The sequence below is a fragment of the Dermacentor variabilis genome, chromosome 7 (assembly GCF_050947875.1).
Source record: "Dermacentor variabilis isolate Ectoservices chromosome 7, ASM5094787v1, whole genome shotgun sequence".
Classification (NCBI taxonomy): Eukaryota; Metazoa; Arthropoda; class Arachnida; order Ixodida; family Ixodidae; genus Dermacentor; species Dermacentor variabilis.
In genome coordinates, this window is record NC_134574.1 from 162562676 (window position 1) to 162581311 (window position 18636).

Below are 18636 nucleotides of genomic sequence, written 5' to 3' on the forward strand. Positions count from 1 at the left end.
AACAGACGGTCTATGAGAGACGCCGTAGCTTGGGGCTCCGAAATAGTTTCGAGCAGCTGGGGCTAAACGTGCACACACAAAGTATGTTGCGGGAGCATTTTCGTATTCCGCCTTAAACAGAACTTCCGCCACGGTGGTATCGACATGACATCGTGAAATGCGTCGTGGTGGAGATGGTCGCGTGCTATTCGAGTCAGGCAAGACGCTTACGGGTGATTTATCGGCTGTTGATGCAATGAAGTTGACGGAAAGAACCTCGCCGTTCCATGAGCTCTGCAAGGCGTCTTCCTGTTGCGGGTGGCGGGTTCCTTTCGTCTCTTTCACTTAATTTTACTGTTTTATTCTTTACACGTTTTAGTTATTCAAAAACCATCACACTTTATATAATTGAAAAGAAAGTTGGTGCATTTTTGAGCAAATTATAACTCAAGATATAGTTTAACGTTTTAAGCTGATTGAAATGCAAAGATAGCGGCCCACGACAAAGTATAAAAAAGCAGCACGCATAAAGAGTTGCTCAGGAAGGGTACCTTAAGACAAGTTACCTTGTCGGAACAATCATTTCAAGGCAACGATCGTTCCAGTTTTGTGAACGAAATACAAGTGTAATGATGGTTTCTTATACAGTTAAAAAGAGCTCCACGTTCTATACAAAATCTAATAAAACAAAAAATGATATAGTAAACAGTTGCCTAGCTCATGACATTTACAACGCACTGTAAATGTCGTCTTCTACGTTATTTTCCCCATCACTTAATTGACAGAATTGTTAGTACTTACATCTTGGCAAAAGAAGATCTTTCGTGTCGTTAACCTGGGATTCGTGAGGGTAAGCCACAAGAGGTGCGACTAGGCATTCCATGAAAATACACAAAATGTTAGTTACCACTGTTTAAACAAAAAAAAACTAGTAGCAGCGCAAAGAACGGGATGTGCAGACTGACACAGACGAATCGCTCTCAACACTTTGTCTGTCTCAGTCTGCACGTCCCGTTCCTTGCGCTGCTGCTCGTTTCTTCAGACATGTGCCTACAGGCCCAAATTAGCACTACAGTTTCAACCTTTACGATATGAAAAAAGCTATGCCGTATCGCATTTCGTAATCATTTCTAGTGTCGACCTCACGCGCACATTTTATAGAGGCAGAGCTGAGGCGTATTATTTAAGAAAGGTAATTTTTATTTTAATACCCTTTAGCGCATGCGCGTTACGGAGGGAAGTAGCACATAACATATAGCTACATATTAGCAAACATCAATAAAACTAATATAACAGAAGGCAATACAGAAAGCAAACTACAAGAGAAAAAATTGCCAAATACATGTTAAAGTAGAAGCAATTGATAACAAGAATAAACGGTGATAAGCAACAATGCGACAGAGTAGCTCAAACAACAATCACACGCGGAGCAACATACAGGGTGTTTCAGCGAACACTTTCAAAAATCTTTAAAAGTTGCCTGTGGCAGATATCACAATTCTAGTTCATCAGTCAGTCTACTCGAAGCGGCAGACAATACTTGCACAAAAAATTTAGATGCAAAATCGTCTATTTAATAAAAATTCACAAATTGAAATCTTATCTAATTACATTATGGCCCATATTGTAATTTACAGAGTTATTTGTGTGCTTCAGTGCATGAAACGACGTTTTCTTAACAAATTAACTGGAACGCCAATGCATTTCTCCGCAAAGTTCGGGAATTTATATCTCTAAACTGGCGTCATCTTGAAAATTCGTTCCAAGTCAATCCGCCTTGCGAAGTTCACTGCTAGAATTTGCAAATTGCAACATGGGTCACAAGATAATAAGCTACAAAGTTAATTAGTGAATTCTTGTTAATTAGCCGATTCTGCATATAAATTTTTGTGCAAGCAGTGTCCGCCGCTTCGAGTAGACAGGCTCATAAACTAGAATTGAGCCACGGGCAACCTTTAAAAATGTTTGAAAGTGTTCGCTGAAGCACCCTATATATACAAATCACAACACACTGCAAGCCTGATAACTGTACGCAAAAATAAACGTAAAATGAAATGTCATAGATCAGCATCACGATATCGAACGAGAGGTGAACGAAATGAGTCGTGATCTGGTATTGATGCTACTGTCGGGAGGAAAGCGATTCCACTCTGTCGATGTACGTGGTAGAAAATAACGAAAAATGGCGTTGGTTTTACAACTGGTGACTTTTACTTTGTAAGTATAGTCGCAGGACGAGCGATAAAATGATTGCGAAATAAAAGCATGCTTAAATTCGTCATGATGATAAATTTTGTGAAAAAGGCTAAGGTGGAGTACTTTTCTACGGAGCTCAAGAGGCGGCAATGACAGCGTTAGTTTTATTGAAATTGCGCTAGTACGATTGTAATTGGAAAGACACGCGCTGAATTATTCTGGAGGATCTGGTTTGAGGATGTTATGTTCGAGAAACCGGGGTTCCAAATTGCAGAGGCATATTCTAATTTTTAATGTATAATTAATGGCTTTTACAGAGTCGGTGTAGCAGAAACAGGTGCTTTAGGAAAATTTTGGCGCTGGTAACCAAGCATTGGATAACTGTTGTTAATTATGTATTCGATATGATGCTTACAACTAAGATCATTAGTTTTATGGACATCCAAGTGTTTGTAAGAGGTAACAGGATCTAAACCAATACTATTTAATTCATAGCAAGCAGGAGTAGTTAGATTAGTGCATGGTGCTTGCATAACTTTAAATTTTTTTAGATTGAAATATGTCTCACATTATTTAAGTATACTAATACGATCAATTTGTAAAGCGGAAACCTCAGTAGGATCAGCTATTTCGCGATAAACAGCGCAGTCATCGGCGAATAAGTGGATAGGGGAAGTCACGCAGTTAGGAAGGTCATTAATATAAACTGATAAGAAAAGCGGGCCCAAGACGGACCCCGGTGACACACCTAACGTGACAGATGTTAACGATGAATTATTATTGTTAGTGAACAGGTACTGCGACCCTCCCTTAAGAAAAAAATTATATCCAGCTGAGAAGATTTACGTGAATGTTGAGGCACCTGAGTTTAAAAATAAGGCAATGAATAATTTTGTCAAATGCTTTAGAGAAATCTAGGAAGATGCAATCAGCTAAAGAACGATTGTGGATAAGAGTTAGCATGGAATAACTAAAACTCAATAACTGAGTCTCGCAAGAGTAGGACTTGCTAAAACCATGTTGTGCCGAATCAAAAAAGGAGTTCGAATCAAGGAAGCTAGCAAGGTGTGAGTAGATGACATGATTAAGAATTTTGCAAGGTAGACTGGTAACTGAAATGCGGCGATGATTAAGGAGCGATTGCTTAATACCTGAATTGTGAGGTGGAATCATCTTCGCCTACTTCCAATGCTCGGGAAGGATACCAGTATTTAATGACTGTTGAAATATTTTAGTTAGAAAATTAGAGGAATACAACTTTGTTTCTTTGAAGAATAATGTATTATACAGTCAACACCAAAGGACATGTGGGTTTCAGTTTGTCATTGAGCTTTTAGCTTCCAGCCACACCTATATCACTATTGACTGCATACTGACGAAATCGGAGAACAGATATGATGGTAATGAGACATTGCTTGTGGATGAGACATTCAGACTATCTTGATTCAAGATGGATGTGCACTCCTTACTAGGCCCAGGTAAGCCATTCTGGTCAACTAAAGAGAGCACGTTGTCCCTGTGGGTATTAGTTATGATTGCAGTAGAGCGGCCAGTTGGGCTAGTTGGTGGAAGTTCATCTTGTAATATGGGGGGTTACTGCGCAATAAACACACGGACAACAGAAGTAGAAGTAGTTGGTCTGCGCGCGTCCTGTCCAGTTTTATTTCTGTTGTCCGTGTGTTTATTGCGCAGTAACCACCGTATTACAATATTAGTTACGATGTTCCGAAATTTCCGAGGATTACTGATAAGCATGAAAGGGAGTAAGTTTTTCATGAAATGAGATTTCGCAGAAACGACGGCTTGAAATTTAGATGTTAGATGGGATAGTGTATGCATGCCAAAACTCCTCAGCTTGCCGCAATTAAACCATCCTGCGTTTGTATTTGTTGGTATTCTTGTTCCGAAATTTGGGCTTTTGTAAGATTTAAAATTAAGTTTGCAAACAGGTCGCAGTTCTCCTGGACAGACCGATATTCATAACCATGCAGGTAGTTATCTAGAAAAAACGAAAGTTCACTATTGATCCCTTCGAAGGTTCCCATGTTGTAGTCAAATATAGCATTTCGTTCTCTCTTTTTTTTTTGTAGCTGGGAGTGTAATGAAGCACATATCAAATTGAAGTAAAGAGTGATCACCAGGTCCAGGCATCAAAGTTATCATGCCTACCATATCGGGTTAGTGGTCACAATTATGTCAAGAACGTTTGCAGAACTGTCGACAACCCGCGTGGTACTATCAACGATTTGAGTAAAATAGAAAAGATAAGTATCAAGGAACGCTTCGCAATTTGAAAAATACGGTGTGAATCATCGTGGTGCCAATGTCGAGTTTATTGTGTGGTAGTTAAAGTCGCCTAGAAGAGTTACTGGGGATGATGGGTATCTAATCGGAGCAGAGTTCATGAACTTCATTGACAAACGAAATGTTTGCATGAGGAGGGCGGTAACACACATCGATTATGTGTGTTACTGTTCAAAATGACACCGCAACAGACAGATTCGATGTTACGGGCGATATTAATGCGGAACGATGTCCGACAGGCAGAAACGGTGAGCAATAACCCTTCCCCTCGTCTTCTATCCCTGTCACAACGACAGGCACTGAAAGGCTTGGTATGGGTAAAAATTTCGCCGTCACTTACACGAACATTTAGCCATGTCACAGTAAGTGCTACCTGGTCAGCATCGCACGTTTTGATAGGTGCGCTGACATCGTCTCTTGCTTAAAACACTCCGAATACTAGTGTAGAGAACAGATACAGAGCGTCGATGGCCACTACTCCTCCCTGATTGTTAAGAAACCTGACGCGCGTCATTTGAACGCATACCGTTGCCCACCGTGCATGCACCAGCTGTTTCATAATTACTTTGTTCTGCGCAAAACAACGGGCGCTTAGTAGACGCTCTCTGCCCCTGAGCGTCTACAGAAGCTATGCAAACAGGTTAATATAGAGAATAACAAAAGGCACGCATGTTCTACTCAACATCGCAAACAATTTGTAACCTGCACTCATAACGTTGTCTATGCCATTCCACTTTCATGCGGAAGAACATATGTTGGTCAAACCGGCATATGCATCAATGAGCGGTCAAGAGAGCATCAATATAACGTTACTAGGGTAATCTCAGGTAATTTGGGTATTCACTGCCGAGATTGTTCCTGCAAGAACATGTTTGAAAGCACTTCGATTCTGTATAGGGCTCATAGCAGGATGACGAGGGAGAGTGTGGAGGCCTACGTGATTGCAAAATTAGAGGAAAAGTGCGTAAGCAAGCCTTCGGTGTCGCTCTCTGAAAAGGAAATACGATTCATAGGTTTATCTTTGTGACCATTGCAGTACACCTTTTCACCATGCCTTGCACACGTGTACGGTTCATCGAAATGCACCACTGAATGTTCTTTTTTGCTGTCACGTTTGTTTCCGCTCGTACGGTATATATTTATGGATGCGTGCGAAAATAAAATAGTTGAAAGTGAAGCGCTGGGTCTGTGTAACTGTTTCTTTCTACGTCCTCGTTCAGTCGCGCTTCCACACTCTACCATGGAACGGACACAAGAAAGACGACAGGACAAAGCACCTTGTCCTGTCGTCTTTCTGTGTCCGTCGTTTTGCGCTGAACAAAGTAATTATGTATTCACACCAACTAGCCCGCCAACGCATTGCGCTGAACCAGCGGTTTCAAATACAGCAGGCGCCACGCAATGTTTTCGAGTCATGAGACGCGCTATGACGAAGAGAACGATGAAGCGGCCGAGGAAGCTCAAATTTGTGTTGGGGTCATAAACATATTGCTTTTGATTGACAGCGAGTTTATCGTAGCGAAGCTTAAAGGTTGGCGAACCAAGAAAAGATTTTGCGAACGCAATTAGCCTCTTGCGAGCGAAGCTGGTGACTGAACAGTAGTCATCCGAAAGTGAAATTTTGCTACATTCGAACCTCGTACGATGTGCCATCACACTATCTTTCGCTTTGAAATTCAAAAATCTCGTTAATACAGGTCGGCACTTATCTTGAACGAAGGGGCCACCAAAATGGTTCGCTCATTCTGTCGCGTCAAGTCTAAATTCGGAAGCAATATTTGAGGACTGCAAATTAACCACCTTTATTTCTGTTTCCTGCCAGCATTCACCACCATCGGAGACGCCACAAATTATTAAACTATTTCTGCTAGACATATCCTCTGGATCGTTGATGCGGGAAAGAAGTACACTGTTTTGTTTGGTCAAGTCATTAATGGTTTGGTTCGTTAGCTGCAGTTCATGTTCTAGGCTGCCAACAGCATTGACTTTAGCTTCAACGGACAGCGTTGACTTTAGTTTCAACAGTCTTGCACGTCTTGCATCAATATTCGTTCGCCTCCTCACTTGCTACTTCTGATTGGCTTTTATGTCATCGTCAGCTTGCGCCAACTGAGCTTGAGCAGCTGCTGACGCCTCACAGGTAGTTGTAATATGTGATAACGCAGCCAGAACACCGTTATGACGAAGGCTTCACGGCGGGCCGTTGTCGTCGGCTGTCTGAGACTGTCGCTGTTTGTTTGCGGGAAAAGGGGGGAGGGATTAAGCATACCAACAAAATACTTAATGCCTCTATGTAGTCACAACAGATGTCACACAGCACTTATGGGCACGGAAGCAGCAGTAAAAATCGATTAGGCGTTTTCCTGGCGTGAAGGGAACACGAGTGACCGACCTGGATAACATGGAGGCGTCGATCCTTAGCCATGTGTCCCATCGTGCTGCGTCCATACCCACTGATGTAGCAAAGACAAACATATTGGCAAAGAGCGCACATGCCCGTAGGGACCTGCGGCCGAGCTACTGCACTGCCGCCAGCTTCCTGAGCGGTCGCATGGTCAGACTGCAAATTTTGTTGTCCGAGATTTTAGACGTGTGGTTTAGCTCTGTTTTGGTTTCGGTTTCGATAACGATGCTTTCGATTCTTGTTTAGCTTTGGCTGCAAAAATGTTCGATACGTCGTCTCTAGTGGAGCGCAAGAGCGTTAATATTTTATATTTAAGCATGCCGTACGAATGGACGTGATAAACTCGCGGATCACACATATTGCCCCCGGAAAGTGCGTGAAGTACCCTAGGAATGCTAAAGCATTAGGAATGTATTGTTGTTCCTCGTCCATGAGGGGTAACCAAGGCGTTCGCCTACGTTATTTAGTAACTATAACGTATGGGCGGGCCATATCTGTTCAAGGAAGTTTCTTGTCCCGCAGGTGAACGTAAAGCGGCCTTTTCTTTGGAACGGCGCCACAGGAAAACGCTACTAAAAAGTTTAGAGCTCTTTGATGTTTGTGAAAATTCAGTAGCTTAAAGAATGTTCTTATATCTTCATTCGGCTTCAGGAAAGTAACGATTTGCATGTATTATACACAAGCTGGCCACACGACTAGGGTTACTGAGATTTTGCGTTATCTATGTCCATGCCATCACCATTTGTTGTGAGGACCTGTCACCTCGGTCGCTTTGCTGCGTAAGGCCGGGGAAGTGCCGGGTGGACATACGAAAGCACGAGAGTACAAAAGTACGATAGATTGTTTTATGTACACTACTTCAATCAAACTAATGCATAAAGAGCATAACAAGCTTCGTCGTATAAGACTGACCGCCTACAATACAGACTACTAGAAAGTGTCATGCACGCCGCTTAAAAAGTACTTCTGAGAGCCACAGTTCACGCAACCAGGGCGATTACCGTGTGTTTTAGGCTTCAGCTTGGCATTCTAGCAGGTGTTCTAGTACTCAGGGTGTGCCTGATCAGCTCGTCGGGCATGCTGCCGTGACACGTCTGACCAAGGATTTGTCTATCCAGCCGCATTGGCATGCCCACCAGTTCGATAACGCGAGAACGTTAGCTTGGAGCACAAAACATAGCCGTCACCAGCCTACTTTGAGAGAAGTTCAAGTGGTCCTAATGTCTAGTCGAATGGAATGTAGCGTAGCAAAGAACCCAGGCGGAGAATGCACCGATAAATACAACCCATACATTGCTACTATGTCATTACACTCTAAGCCAAGGAAAGCTACCCCAACAGTGCAATTTCTTAATTAGAAGAATTAGAAAATTATGGGAAAGCCGTTGACTATAAATGATGCAACAGATCGGAACAAAAGTAGTTTATTAATACAAAAATATGATTGTCCCGTTCCCCTGGCTTCTTAATCAGGATATGGGTCTACGAGTGTAATGCCTCTGCCAAGGGGCCGTAATGGTTCAAGCACACGGGGTCGACTCAAACTCCAGTTCGCGACTTTCCAGAACATGACTAATCTTATGTGGCCTTTTCACACGAAGCCGTTACTTATAAGTGCTTGGCTTCGTGGTTTTAAAACACACCAAACCACACGGACTCAGAATGGGACTCAGAATGGTGTGCTGATTAACGACATTAAATAGAATATGGATGCTAAATTATTACTGGCAGTTGAAAAAGCTCACACTGCGGGCTGCTAAATATACTTTTATCTGGCATGAGTAGAAAAGTGTACTCACCGCTTATGCACAGGAGATGAAAAACATAGATAAGTGCCATTCTTTGGCCGCAACTTTACACCAATACGATTATTTTCTATTGTAGATTGGACATCTGTAATAGTAAGCCAAATATTTTGATTTATTGAGTTTCTATTATAGATGTTCCCATAACATTTGGTATTTATGTAGAATAATAGAATCTGAGGCTAGGACAAAGTGCCCACAACAAGCGTTTGCCTTTACATTTATGTCTCATGCGATTGTAATACAATTGTCCTTCAGGATCACAGTTCGAAACTACTACCACAAGGTCGTGACGCAAAGAAGCGTCTGAACTATATTGTGTTGATTATCTTTAATTAATGGCTGCTGTACGGCGTAGAAATACCTGTAAATCAAATAAAATGCAGCTAACAAAGAAAAGCAATGCAAAAGAGTGTAAACCTTTGCAAACGCAAACTACTAAAACAGAATGCAATAATATTCAGATCCAGTGTTACGTTGGAACCCATTTGAACCTAGCCCTCACTGGTGCTGTTCTTTTATTTAAACCCTATACAATTATAGGCGATGCGTACACTTGTGTTCAAGTTTTACTACACAGCCGCACAACCTCACGCAATTTCTGATGTTTATGTGCCACAAATACAAAAAAGATTTATTCAAGTTTTACATTTGCGTGAAATTAAGTGCCAACGTCGAAACACGCTGATGCAGTGCGAGACGTCTATGCAGCAATATTACAAGGATGAAGGCAATGATGCTTGTTGAGGGAAGAGTCGTGATGGCAGGTATATGCGCGGAGAAGCAGAACACCTGTCTAGCTATATTTAGAGGTTCAGTATATTTTCTGTCACAGTGGCCCATAGCAATTTTATAGGATTAGCCATGAATATGCACACACCCAGTAGCACATACCTAACGGCTAAATTAAAGAAAATAATGTAAATAAAATAATTCGTTCAGTACAATGAGCTGTTTCAACTAGAGCTCCCTTTGTATTAGAGGTAAGAATATAATCTGTATCGCGCATGCAAGAGAAACAATATAATAGAAATACCTATTATATTGCAGGGCCCTACTAGAAGGAAATTATGCGGACGAAGTTTGTATTAAAAGAGAGTTCCTAAAAAAATCAAAAAAGAACAATCCGGTTTTCAAGAAACGTGATAAGCCTCTAACCTTAAACTTCCACCTTGTTGCAATTCTTTCGTTTTTTAGCAAGGTTGTTAAGAAACGGACCGTAATACGTTTATCCTGCTATTTGTCAAGATTTCTTATTTTATAGCTCAATCAATTAGAATTTACAGAAAGTTATTTAACAGACTTGGCACTAATAAATGCATCACGCACAATCAAGCAATGGACATTCGAAATTTCACTCGTGCGTTATTTATTGTTCTTTCAAAAGCATTTCATTCATTTTTTATGCCATGCATTTTGATAAATTAGACTTCATTCGTATAACAGACCCAATGCTTGCGTTAACCCGTAACTATTTACAAGATAGAGACTATATAGTATCAGTTTCTGGCACGTACTTCCATCTTAATATAACCAACACTGGTGTGTCTCAAGGATCTATATATTAGGCCCTCTCTTATTTCTAATGCGTAATAATAATAACCTCAGTGCCCTCAGAGGAAGAAACCTCGTTTGCTTTCCGCTTTCGTCCTTCGCGCGCGCCAGATTGGGCCGTGATCGTCGTCTTCCCTGGCGTGCTTTCACTCGCACATACAATACACGACGCGCGGTGACGGCATTATTGCCCTTGGGCTTTATACGGAACATCACGCCGACGGCGACATCTTCGCGAGAGAAATCGGGCTGAAAACTTTGTAATATTTAACTTCCAAACATGCTCAAGACCAATCTCTGCTAGTTTTGGGCCACTGTTTCATCCGGAAACACCATACCTGCGTCTTTATTAATGAAAAATTAAATTATAATTGAAGCTGGCAGAATCTCTAAAGCATTCAATGAGTGCTTTCTGTCCGGCTGCGTTACTGATGATAATAAAACCCCGCCTTTTAATTCCAAGTCATGTTTCATTGGAACCATTGATATTAGCCTGGAGGGTGTTCTTAACCTTGTTTTAAATTTTGACTCGAAAAAATGCCCAGGGCCCGATGGCATCCTTATTACACTTTTGTCTTATAGACCTCTCGGTACATTGTTATCATATGTCAAAGTTCGGTTAGTTCAGCCCTTGTAGAGTCAATGTGCTCAGATACTTCCCTTATTCAAGTCTTGTGATAAACTACAACTTGGCAAATACGGACCTATCTTTAACATACTAGTAATGTAAAATGATTGAGCACATAATAAAAAAACACATCATCAAGTTTCTACAGCCAAATAAATTGCTGTGTAACGCTATGTAAATTTCTGTCCCGTATGTTCGCACCGGTAGAATGCATTGATTGTAGACCTTTCTTTTCCATGATAATGTAAGCTTCCAGTCAAGATCTGGCAATGCCTGCCGTATGCCCACCAACCCATTTTTATTCTTCTGTAAATTTCCTTCTCATGGTTATGGACCGCGCAAACAGCGAGTGAACGAAGAATTTCAGGCGTAACGTTAAGAGACAGGAAGGGAGCGCTGTGGCTCAGAGTGAAAATTAGGATAGCTGCTGTTCTAATTGGCATTAAGAGAAAAAAATGAAGCTGACCAGGACATGTAATTCTTAGGGTAGATAACCGGTGGACCATTAGAGTTACAGAATGGGTACCAAGACAAAAGAAGCGCAGTCGCGGACGGCAGAAAACTAGTGGGGTGATAAAATTAGGAAATTCGCAGGGGCAAGTTGGAATCGGTTGGCGCAGGACAGGAGTAAGTGGAGATCGCAGAGAGAGGCGTTCTTACTGTAGTGTACATAAAATAGGATTATTATACGTATTGTGAAGGTATCCCCGTTTACTGCCATAAGTGAGTCCAACGAGGCAAGCAATTTGTTGAATAGATATTTTTTACACCTTCCCGCTCGCCCAATCTTGCTATTACAGCAGAGGCTGCAGTGTATCAGAGCCATTTTATTATCTGGGAAGTCCTGATTTATTGAAACTCGCGACATCAGCAGCTTTTGATTTTACCAGACATTTTTGGAAACATTCAACTTAGAAAGTCCTTCCAGCTGCAACAGTGGCTCCTTCTTTAGGGGCAAGAAGACATAGTGAGTCATTCCAATCGGAAACAGTTCTTATAGGCTCCCCCGGATGGGCCACGCACTGCTGTGAATAATTTAATTTTTTGTTTGTACTCTGCTGCGTCGAACCTAAGCTGGTGCTAGGAAACAATTTACCGAATAATACTTACGTGTATGTGCACAAATGTTTTATGATTGCCAATGATTGTTTAGGCGCAGTCACACACGTAGACAAGCAAGTCTACACACACGAGCGCTAAATTTACCAAAGGCGTTATTAAAAACAGCTGAATATATTCCCACGTATGCATATCCCACTCATACAGAGGCACATACACATTTGCGCCTTATATCGCATTCTAATAAGAATATATCCCGTTCATGACAAGGCAAGCGAGGACATCGTCACACACTTGTACTTTAAACTTATTCTGTTTGTTGTTTAAACCGTCAGCCTATGTGCTCATATCTGTGTGTTCATAGGACAAAACGCTTCTAAAACAATGGTTCACAGCAGCACATGCTAGTGCTAGCCAGCCATAAATGCTGGTGCCGACTAGCTTGTTTAACCCCTCCGTCATCGTGCTTAGACAATCACAAGTATGTCGTACTAGCAAGGCTTAATATCAATGCTAATCTTCTGACTGATGAAAATTAGCTCAAGGCAATTTGTGAGCTTTTTTTCTTTATAGCGTGTGCCACGACGGCTGAAATAATATGATAGAGAGTCTGCAAATTTCACAAATTTTTTCACTCTGAAAAATTTATATTCCATTCTCACTTTTTATTTCATAACTTCCTTAAAAAATGGCCAGATATGCTGTATTAAATAATTACATAATGAATAATTAATTAATTAATTAATTTGGTTTATTTATTTACGAATACTGTCAGCCGTAAGGTTCTTACTGGGTGGATGCAAACAATACAACTCAACAAGTGCACACAGCCACAAGTACAGCATTTATACAAACCTAGTTCAATTCACTGGAGACGAACAACCACGATAACACAATCGTCCAGCCGCCGTGTGGATCCAGGCCTGAAATACAACACATTTACCGGCCAATAGTCACAACAGTACGATGGGCTTCCGACCGGTGAAAAACGAAACTTCCACGAAACCCGTGGCACGAAAGACCAGAGAATGACAAGAATTTCTTCGGACAAGTAACGGGACAAACACTGTTCGAAATTGTGCAGGTTGTCTGCTTGTAAGAGAGCCTGAGGCAGGGCATTCCGTTCTGCTATTGTTCTCGGAAACAAAGAGTACTTAAAGGAGTCAATTCGGGCCGTCATGGATGTAAGCTGATCTTTGGCAGAAGTTCATGTGCAGCAGTTCTAAATTACGAGCAATAAGCATGATTCCTAGAACGCAATTCAAGCTAAAATTGTGCTCACCTTTTCCAATGCAAGAACGTGCGCCCAGAAGTTCTCTGAGCTATCGAGTCGTTTTATTTATACTTATCGACAACTAAAGTAACGAAGCTTTATCGTGACGTTTATGGCATTCCTTTTAAGAAAAAAAAGCACCTAAACTTTAGCAAGGGCCACAGCTTTCAAAAACGTCCAAATACTTCACTAAATCATTTTACTTCCTTAAGATCAAAGTGCAGTAAAAATGACACATAAGAGCAAAGCACCCTATTTATGCACAACTTCCTCCTTCAGCGTGCTCGTACGTACCACTGCTAACTGCAACCTTTGTCCTAATAATTTAAATTGTGCTGTAATAATAAAAAAGTGCAGGTATCATGTTCTCTTCGGGTGCGGTAGCCCTTACATGCCTTCTCTCCTCTCTAAGCTGAATTTACATGTCTATGGCAGGCACGTCGAGGTTGCTTTGGGGCACACGCGGACAAAGGTGAAAGCTAGACAGGCTGACCTGCTTCTCTGGCGATATAAAAGAATTACCTCAGATTTACAATTAAATATTTAATTGTCAATGTGAGAAATTTCTTCGATGAATGGTTTAAATAACGCCTGACAGACGATCATGACTACAAGGACGCCTACATTAATAAAATTCACTGGAATGAAATTGTACAGCACAATTCCAACTGAGAAGTTGTGATATACCAGTGCAATTGTGTTGCGGGCTGATATGCGAGATAAAAAGTATGTTCTGCGTCATGAATCGCTGCACAGTAAACTGAAATAAAACATTTCACTGGCGATTGCATTAAAGTCTGGTATAAATGAAAACTTTACTATCCTTAATAATTACTGATTGCCACAGCCACTCTCTTCTAATGTATTGACATAACTTACTTCAAGAGACAAGTAACGAGGGTACTACGAGAAGGAAATGAAAAGCGAAGGGAACTACGAAAAGAGGCCTCAGCCCAGCGACCCGGCATGGGCGAGTTGCACCAATTTAGGAAAACTGATAACATCCAAATATAAAGAAATCGTAAATCCCCTTAAAATTTACATAAAAAGTAGTCATTTAAAATGTTTTGATAACGAGGCCAATACGGTTGTTTACTGGATATACGAAACTTGTTTTTCTTTTAAGAATAAATATTTATTGACCATCTTGAGCCGTTGACTCCGTAATCTACCGGCGCGCGACATTGCTTGTAGGTCATCTGAGTCAGCAGTTTAAAGCTTTTAGTTCTATCTGCTAGCTAGCAAGTCGGCAAGCCAGCCGCACTGCCGAGTCGGCGGTTATACGCGCACTCTATCGTGGGCGCCTCGCACGACATTTTGCCAATATCTGCCGGCTCCCGCGCACCCGTCAGCGCTAACGCACACAGAAAGCTAGACCCTTCTCGAAGGATCACGTGACTTGTGGTACGAAGGTACATGCAGTACATGTTGCGCAGTCTAACTGCTGTCGCGATAGCCTGCTGCACATGCAGCGCCAAAGCAATATAATAAACCGAAGCATTCTTTATATACCACATGGACATACTATAACCCCAATTTTCCTGACGTCTAAAATCGACCGAAAGCGCGGACAATCGTTATAACAAATCAATGAATATAACGAAGTAATGACGCCCTCCCCTCCATTCAACTTCGTGAAAGCGAGCGTTTTCTGCGCGTCTTCTTCACACATTCATTACTTCGTTAAGGCGTTCCTCATTATAAATGAGACCTTATTACTTTGTATTCCCCAGTTTCCACAACGCCCACCTAAATGTCTCAAGCTCAAACAGAAAGCACTCACCTTCTTTTTTATATACATATAGCTCTTAAAACTTGGAAGAGGGATTATGGATGATTATGGTGATGACGTATGATTTTTTGCCGCAAGGGCGAGGGATCACTAAAGAACACCAAGAAACAGTATCAAGTAGTCGACAGTGTGGCAAACGAGGAAGAGTAGATGTTTGCGACTTTATAGAGGCCAATGAAATTGGTACTTCAAGTGCGTAGAATATATAAGTAATATTATATTGACAAATACTAGAGAGGTGCGCTATGACACAACAATACATGTAAGAAAGGGATGCACTACTACAATACGTCTGTGCCAGCAGGACTGCTGCCTTACCAGGCCCCTTAAACGCAAGAGCGTAGAAGCATGCTGTCTACAAGACGCTACAATCATATTAGCAGTCTCTGGTGACAGGGTGTGCTCCGTATTTCTTGGGCAGATAACGTTTACCCCAACATTATGTAAGAAGCCCCGAACTCCTGTGTTGTCGAATAGCAATTTTGCGCCAAGAAAGACTACAGGGTGGAGAGGAATATGCCGTTAGCAAGTTGCAAAGAAAATGCTTTTTTTTTAACCTTGGGCTTCGCGACAAACCGAATGACATAACACTCCTACAGAGTCACTATCTAAATTCTTAAATCACCACCTGTCAAACATACCCACCACCCTCCCATCTTTCGTTCAAGACACGCCGCACTTCCTTCGAATTATCGACGGCATCAACGCCAACCAAATCCTTTCCGACCGCGCTATTCTAGTCACTTTGGATGTTTCTGCCCTTTACACCAGCATTCCCATGAGTAAAGGAATTGAAGCCGTTTCTAGCTCCCTCGCAATCAATCGCCAAGCGCACGCTCCTGAAGGTAACTTATCGCTCTTAAGGTTAGTTCTCACGCTCGACTATTTTGAGTTCGATTTTATACACTACCTGCAAATTTTCGGCACTAGCATGGGTACGCCATTCGCTCCCACGTATGTGAACATCTTCATGGGACAGCTTGGAGCAGACCTGCTGAAATCCTACCCTTTAAAACCCCACACCTATCTTCGTTACATTGATGACATATTTATAATATGGGAACACGGCACAAGCGCCTTAACCGACCTAATTAGCCATTTCGATCGCTTTCACCCATGTATTAAATTTACTGCTCACCACTCTCCTAGCTAGATCAACTTCCTGGGCACGACGGTCTACATAGAAAACGGAAAACTGAGAACAACACTTTACCATAAGCCTACAGATAGCCAGCAATATTTATACTACAATAGTCATCACCCGCGACATTGCAAGCAAGGAATTTTTGTCGGACAAGCGAAACGTATAAGAAGAATCTGCAGCGAAGACCACGATTATATCCACCACCTAAATGACCTTAAAACAACGCTAGCAGAAAGAAACTATCCCCAAGTTGCTCTCGATGGAGCTTATGATGCCGCGTCAAGATTGGAGAGACAGTCGGAATTGGCGAAGAGACAGCCCACATTAGAATCTGACAGACCACCGGCCTTTATAACAAAATATTCTAATGCGCTCCCAAACATTCTACGGTGACATAAGTGGACATAACTTCGTCATGACTTTTTTAGTGATGATCAATTTCTTAAGCGTGCCTTAATTATGTGGAGCATATTAAACGTTTCAGCGTCCCATATATATTGCCAGTGAATGCTTAGTTATTTGCGCAAAATACCGGCCAATATTATCAAGTAACGAGCGTCTGCGAAAAGTGTTCCCGGATGTACACAGGGTTACCTATCGCCTAAACAAGAACTTTAAAGACATGTTAGTGCACGCATAAGTCAGCCAACAGCATTCCCGCGTAATAAAAGCATTTTGTCGCCCTAGGTGCAAAACCTGCAGGCACCTTCAGAGTGACATTAAAATTAAAAGCACCGGAAATAGTTATACACATAAAGTAAAATCCAGCTTCACTTGTACAAGTTCGGATGTGATTTATATGCTTCTGTAAGAAACAATATATCGGTGAAACAGGAACATCAATGAATGTCAGATTAAACGGACATCGCGCGGACACAGCTAAAAAGCTTCCCAAAGCCGTCGCCGAGCATTTCAGCCAACCAAGTCATAACTTCGATGAACTTAAACTGTACATCTTACAGTCAAATTTCCGTTCTGAACGAGAAAGAAAATACAGAGAATCATACCTTATCCATAAGTTCAAGACATTGCAACCAATAGGCATAAACGTTTCAAAGGGAGCTTTAGAATCTATTCGCTATGCTAAACTTCAAGCTACAGGCAACAACACTTAGTTTGATGTCTCAATTCGACACGCTAACACATTTTCCCTCGTTTCCGCATCTTCCCGCCTCACACCCTCTCCCCTTTAGAAGAACCCCACCTATATATACTGTGGCGAGGAAAGAATACGTCGCCTTGAAGAAGACAAGTCCACTTGTCGAAACGTTGCCTCCTGCATTCACCAAACCGAAAGACATGGAAGATAGCCAGCCAATCATCACATGTACCGCATACGGGTGGCTCACTATCACTTGGCACGTAATTGTGTCTGTCATACATGTGTCTTATTCTACGGTGACATAAGTGGACATAACTTCGTCATGACTTTTTTAGTGATGATCAATTTCTTAAGCGTGCCTTAATTATGTGGAGCATATTAAACGTTTCAGCGTCCCATATATATTGCCAGTGAATGCCTAGTTATTTGCGCAAGTAACGCGTCATGTCTAGGGAAGAGGTTGCTATGAAGGAATCGCTAGCGTTTGTCTGCATGCATGTGGCAAGTGGGCCTGCTATCATCTTACCCTCAATGCCTCCATACCCTGGCATCCAGTATATTATGATATGCTAGTCAGACATTTATGTTCTGCAGAGGACGAAGTAAGGCTAAATAAAACTAAGTAAACAAATAAAGCCGGTAATCCGATTCCGTGAAGGATGGCCTGACTGCCACATAAGACACCCTGGTATGTGACTTAAATACCTCAGTGTATATTTCTTGGCTCGAGTAGTTCGACTGAAGCTCTACAAAACGCATTCAAATGTGTATTCATGTAGTTCATTTTGTGATTTCCACACAATGTGTTACATTCAATGAGCTGCCACTGCCACGGCGGTAACGACTACGCAGGAGCCATTAGGATATACGTCCAAGGAGTGGAACTTTTTAGGATTCAGATATACCGAAGAAATTTCAAGCCTTGCTTGAGGAAGACCCCTTCTTGATCCTTGACCTGAGTGGTGTTATTGGCTATCTTGGTGCCTGTGAAATGCTAGAGTCCATTTCAGCCCTCTCCGTAGATCTCCTAAAGATCCTTTAATGTCTCCAAAGGCTGTTTTTCTCACCACTGTCGTTATAACAGCCCGCCTCTTACAAAAGTCACGAAACGTTATACATTTTCGTTTTCCATCAAATTACAGTTTCTTTAGGAATAATTTGCTTCTATTTGTTGTTGTTTTTTGTTTTATTGATTTAGTGATCGTAGGACGCTACGAAAAGCGTGGCAGCTTGGGCGAGTTGGTATGTCATAACTGCTCACCCTGTTTTCCGCTCCCTTTGATCACCCCTACCTCTTTCCTTTTTTGCTCGTCCTGAGCGGCGCTACTAGCCTTAAACAGCTACGAAAAATTATTGATGTCTCCGTGATTATTTATGTGACTTTGTCATGCATAAG

The 18636-nt window shown here is 41.7% G+C and overlaps 1 protein-coding gene across 1 annotated transcript in view; it reads right to left on the reverse strand.

Moving 5' to 3' along the window:
• The window catches only part of LOC142588365 (uncharacterized), a 198391-nt gene that overhangs the window by 138151 nt on the left and 41604 nt on the right, over positions 1-18636 (reverse strand). The window contains exons 3-5 of the mRNA XM_075699999.1: positions 12785-12852; positions 8683-8776; positions 781-849 (exon numbers count right to left, since the gene is read on the reverse strand). Of these exons, the coding sequence (XP_075556114.1) occupies positions 781-849; positions 8683-8722 (109 nt within the window). The 5' untranslated portion in view covers positions 8723-8776; positions 12785-12852. The remainder of the gene's footprint in view (positions 1-780; positions 850-8682; positions 8777-12784; positions 12853-18636) is intronic.